The 12,087-nt window shown below is 51.4% G+C and overlaps 1 protein-coding gene across 3 annotated transcripts in view; it reads right to left on the bottom strand.

The window, feature by feature from the left end:
* Nucleotides 1-12,087, bottom strand: part of ACSBG1 (acyl-CoA synthetase bubblegum family member 1) — a 66,180-nt gene that overhangs the window by 22,060 nt on the left and 32,033 nt on the right. For all 3 annotated transcript variants that reach the window (XM_040257364.1, XM_040257363.1, XM_040257362.1), the window contains 3 exons: nt 3,381-3,601; nt 2,864-2,952; nt 2,445-2,565 (listed from right to left, as the gene is read on the bottom strand). In XM_040257364.1, the coding sequence (XP_040113298.1) occupies nt 2,445-2,565; nt 2,864-2,952; nt 3,381-3,601 (431 nt within the window). The remainder of the gene's footprint in view (nt 1-2,444; nt 2,566-2,863; nt 2,953-3,380; nt 3,602-12,087) is intronic.

Here is a 12,087-nt window from a genome sequence, read left to right as displayed (position 1 = left end):
ATCTAACAGGAAGTGTGGAGGCCACAGGGACAAGCTACACAACAGCTCAGGACGGCTGACCTAGTTTCTGCAGCATGTCTATGACAGAGGCTCTCCACTTGAGCCTGTGTCAGAATCACCAGGTGGCGTGGGCCCCACACCCTGTTGTTTAGAGTCCGTAGGTCTGGGTGGGTTCTGAAACTAAGTTTCCAGGTGATGTGACTGGTCCTGGACCGCACTGGTCTATGGCACAGGACAAAAGGTGAGGGCTTTGTTTTGAATTAAAAGACTCCTAAGAGACACCACCAAATGCAACACATAGGCCTGGTTTAGATCTTGATTCAAACGAATTGCCTGGAAAAACACATTGTCGGTATTAGATGATAGGAAAGAATTCTTTGACTAGTGTAAATAAAGGTGATAAAGTTGCTGTGATGAAGAAACTGTTTTATATCTTATAAATATTGAGCTGTTTAGGGGGTGAAATGCTGTGATATCAGAGATTTGCCTTCAAATACTTCATACTGATGGGTGTGATGAAAAACCATTGATGATTATTAAATATGGATGATCACTCTATGAAGGTCCACTATACTCTTCTCTCTATTTATGTTTGTCTGGAAAGTTTCAGAACACAGATTTTAAGCGATTACCTAGGGCGGACATTTCTGGTTCAGTAGGCCTGGGCCTCAGTTTCTTCAGTGGTCAATGGGGCAGGGGAAGGGCATTTGGATCAGATCAACCATCTATGCAGAGGGGGTTGTCTCCCTGAGGGAGGGGGCAAAATCTATTGGGGGGGGGCTTTTTTAATTCAAAAAATTCTTTTTTTGGCCTTGCAGCATGTGAGGTCTTAGTTCCTCAACCAAAGATCGAACCTGCGCCCCCTGCACTGGAAGCGTGGAGTCTTAACCACTGGGCCACCAGGGAAACCCCTATGGGGCGTTTTTATAGCTCTACCACCCTCCCCAATCTGAGTGCCCATGTGGAGGGGTGTGTGACTCCCTCGGGCGAGGCTGAGGAGGCGAATTAACCATCGCTACTTAGCAGCTGAGGCTCCTGCCAACTTGGTTCTCAAGGAATCTTAAACACTAGGGTCTCCGGGAAAGCTGGCCTGGGGGGAACTTGGGTAAGGGGCCTCTGACATCTATGAAGAATCTAAACCCCAGTGAATCAGGGCCCCTGAATCAGGGCCCCACTGAGTCCTAGGGGCCTGGGACACCCCTGCTGTGCACTATTCTCTAAATATTTGTCACCTTTCTATTGAGGGCTTCCCTTGTGGCTCAGCTGGTAAAGAATCCGCCTGCAACGCAGGAGATCCCGGTTCGATTCCTGGGTTGAGAAGATCCCCCGGAGAAGGAAAAGGCTACCCACTCTAGTATTCTGGCCTGGAGAATTCCTGTGGACAGAGGAGCCCGGCAGGCTACAATCCACAGTGTCGCACAGAGTCGGACACAACTGAAGTGATTGGGACATGCTGTTAAGTGAAGGGCCTGAGTGCCTGGGGAGGGCAAGGAAGAGGGTGCTAAGCACGGCCCAGGCTCACCGCAGCCTTTCAGAGCAGTTCACTCCGGACCCCCTCCTCTGCACCCAGACCACCTCTCCCCAACTCAAGCATTGATCCGAGTCAGATAGAACAGAGGCTCCCACAATGAGGGAACCCTGAAAACACGGGGTTCAAAGGAGTGGAGACAGAAAAGGCCTTCTCCACTTGAGCTGAGGGAGGCCATCTAATCTGGCCAGTCCAGGGCTCCAGGTCCCACTGTCCCAGGAGGTTGGAGACCACTTCCCCTGGCCTCAGGTGCAGGGGGTCACTGAGGTCCAGGTGACAGCTCCGGAACCAGGGCCAAGTCAACCTGGAGGAAGCCTCTCTGAGATGCCAGGAGCCATGGAGGGCCTTGCAGGCTGTTGGGTACAGCTGGGGCACAGAGGTGTCCTCAGGCCACCGAATGCCAGCGTGGTGCTCATGCGACAGGGTCAGTCAGGAAGGGGCCTTAAATGGACTAGGAGGCATCAGTGCTCCAGAAAGGTGCCAGCTGCCCCAAGAGGCACTTTTGAGCTCCTACTGTGCCCTAGGGTCTCTAGGAGACGCTGCAGCACTTGCTCTGGCTTGGCCCAAGCCCCACCCTGTGGCAGCCCATACCCCCATTCCCCACCAAGACTCAGACGTGGGTGCTCACATGTCAGCGCCCTGAACCACCCTCAGGGCACTCAACCCTTCCCTGAAGGGAAAACCATGGAGGGCCATGGGCTGGCTGTGGGGGATGAGGGGTATGTTCCTTGAGCTTCCTGGGCCTCAGTTTTCAGACCCAACAAATGGGTCAGCGGCCATTGCCCTGCTGTGCTGATGTGTGCGTGCCGGGGAGGGTTGCTGTTTTGAAGATGGTGGGTGACTCTGGCAGGGAAGGCGGAGGTCTGTGAGGATGCCTAGCCTGACCCCCGTGGCTGCTGCCCCCTTTCCCCCAAACCTTCAGGATCTTTTCCAGCTGCTTCTGTGTGTCGACCACGATGATGTTGGCGCGGCAGTCATAGGCGATATACTGGCAGGCCTCAGGGGAGCTGGTCGTGTAGATGCCGGTGATGATGCCACTGTCAGAGACCCAGGAGGATGTGTGTCGGGGCGGGTACAGCAGCCCACCCCCTCAGCTCCGATCCCTGCCCAACACACCCACAGCCCCTGACCCCAGAGAGCTCCCATGGCCGGCCAGGCAGCTCAGCACAGCTGCCCTGGGCAGAAGGGGACAAAAGCGGCTCTGGAGAGGGCCCCAGGGAAGAGATAGGATGTTGGGGAGGGGTTGGGGGCCCCTAAAAAGAGATAACAATCCTCCCTTCACTCTCTGCCCCCCTCCAACCCACTGGAGACTCTGCCCCTCCCTCAGCCACTCACCCTGCGAAGACTGCGCCCACTGCTGAGAAGAACCACTCCGGGGAGTTGAAGGCGAGGATGGCCACGCTGTGGGTCCGCTCCAGGCCGAGCTCCAGGCCAAAGGTAGACAGGCCGGGTCAACCAGCAGGAAAGGGGCCTCTCATTCTCACCAAACCCCCCTTCCCCCTTCCAGGTCAGAGTGTGCCCTGGGGGACCAGCCACTCAACAGCCCTTGCTAACCCTCCCAGGCCTTCCCAGGGAGACCACCCCTCAGCCCAGTGCACCAGGCTTCCCAGCCCTCCTCAAGCGGGACAACAAATGAGAAGCTCATGCCACATCCTGCCACATAGTAAGGGTCCAATGAACGTAAACCCTCAGCCCCAGGCCAGAATGGACCATTAGCTCAATGAACGGGACGGTTTTACAGTGATCCTGTCTAAGGGCTTGCCCATTCGGGTATCGGAAGGAAGTCTGTGAAGGCCAGAACTGAGGGCAGGGCTGCGGAGCGGAGAGGTCAGGCCTTGGGCGGCTTCCTCACCTTCAGGAAGCCCTTGGCGGCTTTGCGGGCCAGCAGATAGTACTGGGTGTAGGAGATGTGTTCCCACGTGCCCTGCCGCTTGAAGCCCATGGCACTGAGGTCCCCATACTTGTCCAGAGTCGTGGAGAACATCTGATGAACAGTGCGAGGAGTCTGCGAGCAGATGGGGTCTATGCGTAGGCGGACGCGCCCGTCGGCCCGAGTCGTCCATAGCGCCTCCTCTGCAGGGAGACCACAGCTTGCATCGTGCCAGCCAGGGCTTGTCCCCAGGGGACCCCTGCTCCTTCCCTGGGCAGAGCTCCCAGGCCTCTGGTTCCCACAATGCCTTGAGCACTGACTGGCAGACTCGCGAGGAGGCTGCCTCGAGGGGGCCTCCTGACGGCCTTGAAGGATGCGCAAGGCTCTAGGGAGGCAGCAGTGAAGAGGGAGGGCAGAAGGAGGCCTTGGGGACCCTAGACATTTTTCTGCTAGGGTCCATCATGCCAGCTGGAATTTGCCCCCTGAGGCTGGGCAGTCAGCAGTGGATTGGGGGGTTGTCCCAGAAGAGCAGGAGTCTCAGATCCTCTGGGGTTTCTACCCTTCCTCTGTCTCCTGAGAAGTGGTTGGGGACAGACCCAAATGGCAGAATATCAAAACATCAAAAATAGCAACACTTCCAGGGGGCTAGAGGAGACTGGAAACTAGCAGGCTCTGATCACTAGCCTGGAACATTTCCCAGTCCCACGAAATAATCTAACCATCTCTTTGCTCATCCCTGCCAGGGCCAGGCCCCATGCGAAACCCTCAAGTGGGGATCTAATCTCATCTGCGCAGCACGGGTCTGGTAGCCCCCTTTTACAGATGGGGCAGCTGCAGCTCAGCGAGGCTCAGTTATTTCCCCCATGTCACACAGTGGGAAAGGCATGCCTGACACTCTCCCAGGCAACATCTACCCGTTAAGTTTACTGAGTGTGACAGATGAAACAGAGCTTTACCATCTAGTCCGTGAGATGTGGGGTGAGCTATTTGACCTCTGAGTCTGGTTTTTCAGGGGAAAGCTGAGGATTTAGTTCTCAGGGATGTTATGAGGGTCAAAAGAATGAGAGCTTCGGCATGTAGTTGGTGCCTAATAAATGCACACCTTGTTCTTCCTCCCTTTTTCCAGATCATTTGCAAAGGGGATGGGTGGTCTAGACATTTGTCCATGGGGCTGCCTTCTGGGGCCAGAGCAGTCATTCTACGAAGGTGAATCATGAGTGAGGGAGTGAGGACCACAGGGCTACTGCGCCACCTGCTGGCCAACCTGCTCTGAGATGGAGAGGTCCCACTTCCTTGGACATCCATCTTGAGGCAAGACCAACAGTGAGCTGTATGACAGACGCTTCTGAGGCAGCCAGCAGATGGACCTTGTCTCTTCCTTCAATACTCTAGGGTTTCATGTGAACCCTGAAGTTGGCAGAAAGAAGTGGAGGCCCTGGGGCTGGGACAGAAGAGCCCATCCTTCCTCCCATGGAGGCCAAGGATCGGGGAAAAGGGGACATGCGTGCTTAGTTGCTCCATCGCGTCAGAATCTTTGGGACCCTTTGGGCTGTAGCCCGCCAGGCTCCTTTGTGCATGGAATTCTCCAGGAAAGAATACTGGAGTGGGTTGCCATTTCCTCCTCCAGGCAACCTTCCCGACCCAGGGATTGAACCCGCGTCTCCCGTGTCTCCTGCATTGCAGATGGATTCTTTACCCACTGCGCCATCAGAGAAGCCATTAAAAGGGGACATATCCAGGCCCAAATAGGAAAACAGAATGTCTAGGGCAGGGGCATGGCTGCTTGGAACTGTAGGCTGGGGCAGAGAGAAGGTCACCCAGTGCCAGGCACTGTGTACTGTTGAAGGCCAAGACCAGGCTGGCTGGCATCCATGGCTGCCTTCTCTGACAGAGGCCCATCACCAGCTGCTGCTGGATGCCCGCGCCCCCTCTCCAGTTGCTCCTTAGACCTCTCCAAGCCCCTTCTTCCAAGTTCTTCTTCCTAGAACCCCAGCCTGGCAGACCCCAGAGATCAACCTCTTTACAGTCTCCAACCCCTGCACTTTGTGCAAGTCCGCTCACATGAGCAGACCAGGGTAAAGACACAGCCTGTAGCGTCAGGTCAACCTGGGTTCAAATTCCGTTCTGCCACTCCCTGTTGCCTGACTTTGGCGAGTCTTTCTCCTCCCAGCTCCATTTGAATACTCTTTAAGCGCAAAGGGCTGGGGAGAGAGACCAGAGCCTCATACAGGTGGGAGGAATATAAAATGGTGCAGCCATGTTGGTAGACAGTTAGGCAGCTTCTTAAAAAGTTAAACGTAACTCTACTATACAACCCAGCAGCTCCATTCTTAGGTATCTATCCATGAGAAATGAAAATACATACCCCACAAAGACTTGTACAGGAACATTCATAGCAGCATGAGTTACAGCAGTCAAGAGGTGGAAACAACAAATGTCCATCAACTGGTGAGTGAACTATGGCCTCTCCATACAAGAGAACACTATTTGGCTCTACAAAGGAACAAAGTGCTGATACAGGCAACACCATGACTGAAACTCAAAACATATCTGGTGAAAGAAGCCAAAAGGACCACATATTGTCTGATTTCATTTATATGATATGTCCAGAAAAGGTGGAAATGATAGAAAGCAGATGAGTGGTAGAAAGCAGATGAGTGGGACTTGGGAATGGGGAGTGACCACAAATTTGCATCAAGGTCTTTTTGGGTTGATGGAAATGTTCTAAAATTGAGTTTCAATGAAGCTGGTACATTTGCAAATTTGCTAAAAATCATTGAAAAGGTGACTTTTTTCAATGAAAAAGTGAAAAATCATTGCATTTACAAAGGGCAAATTCAATGGCATATAATGTATACCTGAATAAAACTGCTTTTAAAAATGGGAGGATGGGAGGAAATGAAATTCCCTGGTGATCTAGTGGTTAGGACTCTGCACTTTCATTGCCAAGGGCCCTGGTTTGATCCCTGGTCAGGAATCCCACAAGACATGAGATGCAGCCAGAAAAAAAAAAAAAAGGAGGAAGAATGCTAACACCACCCCCAAATTGGCATGAGAATTCTGTAAGGTAGGCCAACCAGAGTGCCCAGTGTCTGGCAGTCACTTTCCAGTAGCTGGCAGCTGTCTTCCCGTCCCTAGTACAGGTTCTTCCTGGTGCTTAGGACAGAAAAGGTGTGTTTTCCTGTGGGCATTCTAGTTGCTCAGGTTCCACAACATTTACTGTTTTGCCCAGAGTCCGAGTTCCCAAAACTGAGAGAATAAGGCATCCACAGCAATGCAAAAGCATAAAGGGGTTTATTGCTAGCTTGAGCCAGGGCTCCTGTCACATCCAACACAGTGGAGTAGAACAAGAGCCCTGAGCCCAGATTTTCAGCAGTATTTATAAGTTTAGAACAAAGACAGGGAGTTGGCAAGGGTTGATTGGGTGCAGGGGTTTCCTGGTATTTACTAATTGGCCACTTATCATCCCTCTGATTGGCCAGAGTTATCATCTCTCTGAAGCCCCGGAAGCATGACTCAGGGATTATTTTTGGCCTAGTGCACCTCTCTGAGCCTGTCATGGCTCTGGTGAGGTTGTAACATTACCTGGTCCCCCAGGCTTGCCAAGATAATGAGAGAGAAGTCTTACAACCTCTTGTGAAAGCTTCCCTCAGCCAAGAGTTTTCACTTATCACTTTTTAAGTATAACCTTTTTAAAAAAAAAAAATTACAAAACTATATGTTTGTTCTAAGAAACAGGAAACATTAGAAGTACATAATATAAAAATGGATAGGTCTTCCTTAAGTCTAGGTAATCACTGTTGTCATTTGGTGTGTGTCTACGTATACAGGGGCTTCCTAGCTGACACTAGGAAAGAACCCACCTCCCAAGGTAGGAGGCCTAAGAGACATGGGTTTGATCCCGGGGTTGGGAAGATCCCCGTGGAGAAGAGAATGGCGACCCACTCCAGTATTCTTGCCTGGAGAATCCCATGGACAGAGGAGCCTGGCAGCTGCAGTCCATGGGGTCGCACAGAGTCGGACACAACTAAAGTGACTTAGCACGCACGCACACACTGTGTATACAAATATATGCACAAGGAATTCGTTTTAATTTTGTGGCTGTTGTCTTTTTAACCAAAGGGGGAAAAAAAAGAATCATGTTACTATTGTATTGATCGAGGATGCTGCTGCTGCTGCTAAGTCGCTTCAGTCGTGTCCGACTCTGTGCGACCCCATGGGGGCCAGTAGGTAATGTATCAACATCAATAATAAATAATGTATAATACTAAACAATAAATAAATGAATTGCCCCAGGATTTGCAAGTGAAACTCAGAAGCAGTCTTGCTTTTCACAAAGAAATAGGCTCCCTCTCATTTTCTTTGAGACACATGGCTCCTGTAGTCTGTCTTTTGTTTCTCTGTTTTTGACAAAGACAGAGAATAGTGAAATATTTCGCTAAGGGACGCTGTAATACAAGGGCAGGGACCATCGTCTCGACCCCAGACTCAGGGCCAGGGAGGTAACAGGGAGTAGCAGAGACTGGCAGGGGGATACAAGCCTCTAAAGGGGGCAGCTGCTCCTTGGCTCTAGGATTTGGTGCCCAGGAGGAATGGAAACCAAGAGCTACCTGAAATCTGGGTGTTTAACAATCATTTGATTTTTTTAATGTTGTTTACACTTTAAAAAAAATGTTATGTGGACCTAATCAAACATTATCATTATCCAAATCACCCATCTTTAGCTTTTGTGACATTAATATCTATCTCTCAGGACTTCCTGGTGGTCTAGTGGTTAAGAATCTGCTTTGCAATGCAGCGGATATGGGATCAATCATTGGTCAGGGAACTAAGATCCCATGTACTGCAGAGCAACTAATCTGGCGAGCTGCAGCTAGAGAGCCCATCTATCACAATGCAATATCCCAAGGGCTGCAACTAAGACCCAGTGCAGCCAAATAAATTAATATTAAAGTTTAGAAATCTAGTAAAACAAAAGATTTTAACTTAAAAAAAATCTCTCTTTCTCTCCCTCATTGTGTGTGTGTGTGGCTACATAATACGCCATTGGCCATATCCATTTCATAACATAATGTACATATCATAACAGTCTCCCCACTGAAAGATACTCAAATGATTTCCAGCTTTCAGCCCTGTTCTAGGCTTTCCTAAGGATGGATTTCTAGAAGTGGGTTTACTGCATCTGAAGAAAAAAGCACTTAAATTTTGATGGCTATTTTGGATAGAGTTCCTTTATCTGATTTCTTTTCTCCCACAGACTACATGGTTCTGTCTTTTTGCTGCATTGGTTTTTTTTTTTTTTTTTTTTTTTTAGCTCAGATGGTAAAGAATCTGCCTGCAATGCAGGAGACCTTGGTTGGATCCCTGGGTTGGAAAGATCCCCTGGAGGAGGAAATGGCAACCCACTCCAGTATTCTTGCTTGGAGAATCCCATGGACAGAGGAGCCTGGCGGGCTGCAGTCCATGGGGTCCAAAGAGTCAGACACGACTGAGCAACTAACACACACACACCTCTCTTTTTATCCGTGGTGCCTATGATTTAGGGATAAGTTGTCTCTCCTCCTTCTTAGAAGAAAAGAAGGAACAGACAAGGGAAGGAAAGGCAGTTGGTCTGTGAGTTCAGTCTCCTCTTAGCCTGGTTGCTTTGTGACAGGGATGAGAGCCCTAGCCCCTGGTGGAACCACACCCTTCAGGAAGTATGACCGGGCAGCTTGGCTCTGGCCTGGCACTCTCTCTCTACATTCACCCCACAGGCTCAGCTGTTGCAACCCCCAGACCACCAGAAGGGGAGACTTTGGTGGGAAGGGGTCTACCCTGCCCCGGCCTCCCAGATCACTGCCCTTCCCATTAAGGAGTTAAAATGATCACAGCTCCTGTTTACTGAGCACCCACCTGTGCTAGGTGGGCTGTGTACCATCTGGATGTGTGACCTCACACGGAACCACCTTCCATATTGTGCCATCACTCACTCTATGACTCTCAGAAAGGCTAAGCCACAGCTGGCAGAGCTGGGATCCCCACCCACAGTCTGACTCCCAAACCCACGCTGGGGTTGCAGTAGGGTTCCAGGCTGACCCCAATACCCACACTTCCCCTGGGAAAGGACCATCCTGTCTCCTCCCCAAGTCCTGTGCTCAAGCTCAGGCTCAGTGACCTTCAGCAGTCATGATCTCTGGCCACTTCCATTTCCTACGTTCCAGAGTTTCCCAGAACCACCCTTTTTTTTTTTAACCCATATCTGACCTGCTCAAAGCCTCCCATATCTCCCCTTGACCACAGGGTGGTGCCCTTACCATGGTCTCTAAGGAAGGCCCTCCCCAGAAGAGCTTGCCAGCCTTTGCCACCTTGGCATGGCCAGCCTGAGCTGCTCCCAGAGCTCTGCATTCCTGGCCGCCCCGTGCCTTTGCCCAGGCTGTGACTCTGCCTTGAACACCCTTCTTCCATCACATCGCCCTCTCCTGCCCTTCAGGCCCCAAGTGCAACCCCCTCACTGAGGACTTCAGTGCCCAAGCCTCACTGCGGGCCGAGTCCTGGTCGGATCTGCCTCTCCCATCAGGCTAGTGGCTTTCCAAGGCAGATCTGACTCTTCCCTGGGTCCTGATCACAGAAGCCTGGCTCTGAGCAGAGGTCAGGGGGCCTTCAGGGAAGCAGGAGTCAGCCTCTGTCCCATCCCGATCCCAGAGGACTGGACCGAATGACTGTGTATCCAGGGGACCCAGGGCTGCCCCTCCCTCCCTGCCTCCCTTCTCCCCAGGTGGCCTGAGGGTGGTGCAGGACACATTGCTGCCCAGGTATAGAGAGAGGTGGGCCCCCAGAGCAGGTTCCTGCTCCAGCAGCCCCTGCCAGGCTGAACCTCTGTCCTGAGCGCCCCTAGGTAGGGCTGGCAAGACCCAACCTTGCTCAGTGTCCTCCTGAGTCCACCATAGCTCTGTGGCCTTGGGCTTAGGAGCGGATGGGAAGGAAGGTAGATGAGTCCCCCTGCCTGAGGTGTCTCATCCGTCCTCCCTTCTCATGTTCTGTCTTCTCATACCCATGCATCACCATCTCTGGGCCTTTGCTCACACCATTTCCTCTCCCAATCTCATCATCTCTGTCAGAGGATAAATCTCTGGACAAGTGTGTTGGAAGATCCAGTCTTAGCTATCAGTGAGGTGGGCAGAGCAGTCAGAAGGGTCCCTTGCCTATGAAGCACTGACTCTTAGACATCGGCCCCACTCCCCTGGCCACAGCGATGAGACCAGAACCCCACCCACCTGCACAGAGGCCATGAGGTCACTGTGTAGGGCCCTGTAGGAATACTCCTTGTGGGTCCCTCCTGCAGAGATCATGGCGTGGTAGGAGTCTGAGCACGGTTTAGGGAGCAGAGAGAAGCGGGTGGTTTCAGCCAGGCAGAGAGGCTAGGTTTGAGCAGTGGTGGTTGCCACTGGAGTAGGGAACCATGGAGTCTATTTCTTGCCACGCCCACCCCCACATAGCCACTTTCTAAGCTTCCTTTCTTCCTTGCCTGTCCTCACAGTAACCTTCACCCACTAAAGCCATCTGAACTCACCTACCTTCCTATGTACCTGGGTTTCTCCTGAAATCAAAGAACATGAAGTAGCAAAGATTTGTAATAAATAAACAGACAAGAGTTGGCCTTTGTACTGTGGCAAGAGCACTGTGTCATGCGAAAGTGTCAATCGATATAATAGGGGACTGGCTAAATTCGATAGAGCATAGCCATATCATGGATTCATAAGCAGTCATCAAAACAAAGTATTTCAAACATATTTAATAATGCAAGGAGATATTCACAATATAACTTCAAGTTAAAAAAAGGAGCAAATAAAAGTGCATATAAAAATACATAAATAAAACTGAAAAGATTTGCATCAAAGTAATATTGTTAAAAAGCTTAGCACATTTTGGCTGCTCAAGAAATAGCTCTCTGGCCTTTCTGACTAGACTCTGAACTTCTGATGCAAGTGTTGGACTTGCAATAAATGTTTGCCAAAAGAATGAATAAAACTACACATACATTGCCCAGCAGGGATATCGACTGAGACCTCAGGGTTGGGAGGAAGGGGAGGGCATTCTTGAGTAGAGGCAGGGCATTCCTACACACAGTACATAGGAGAAGGAACAGGGTCTCAGAGTGGGCAAGAATGGCAACGTCACAGCACGTTAGGAGCAGAACTGGGACAAGGCGTCAGTTCAGGAGCTAGGGGGCTGGTTAGTGAATGAGGTTTAGGCCTTGGGGGTCCATGGTCTGTTCCCCTGGGGAAGAGAAGAGTGGTGCCTGGGTCCCCCGACCCTCTGGCACAAAGTGACCTGCTCAGAAGTGAGCAGGAGGGAGGGGTCATGAAGGGGCTCAGGGCTGCTGTGGTACCTCTCAGCCTGCCTCCCAGGAGTGAGTTCTTGGAGGATAGCAGAGATGTAAGAAATCAGAATGGGCTGCCAGGCCCTTATAGTTGTCCCCATCTCCTTGCCTTGAAACTCAACAGGGTCATACGTCTGCCCTGTGCCCAGCCAAGCTCACTGCTGTCATCATAGCCAAAACATGGCCAGGACCCAATCAAGGTCCCTGTCACCTAGTTAGGCACCCAAGAGCCACAACAGACCTAATTCTAGAAGGCAACCAACAGTCAGACCAACAGCCTCAAGCACACATCCAGAGAGTGTCCGCTGAGTCTTGGGGTGGGCTTTCCCA

The sequence above is a fragment of the Oryx dammah genome, unplaced genomic scaffold (genome assembly GCF_014754425.2).
Source record: "Oryx dammah isolate SB20612 unplaced genomic scaffold, SCBI_Odam_1.1 HiC_scaffold_16, whole genome shotgun sequence".
NCBI lineage: Eukaryota > Metazoa > Chordata > Mammalia > Artiodactyla > Bovidae > Oryx > Oryx dammah.
This window is presented reverse-complemented; position numbering and strand designations above follow the sequence as displayed.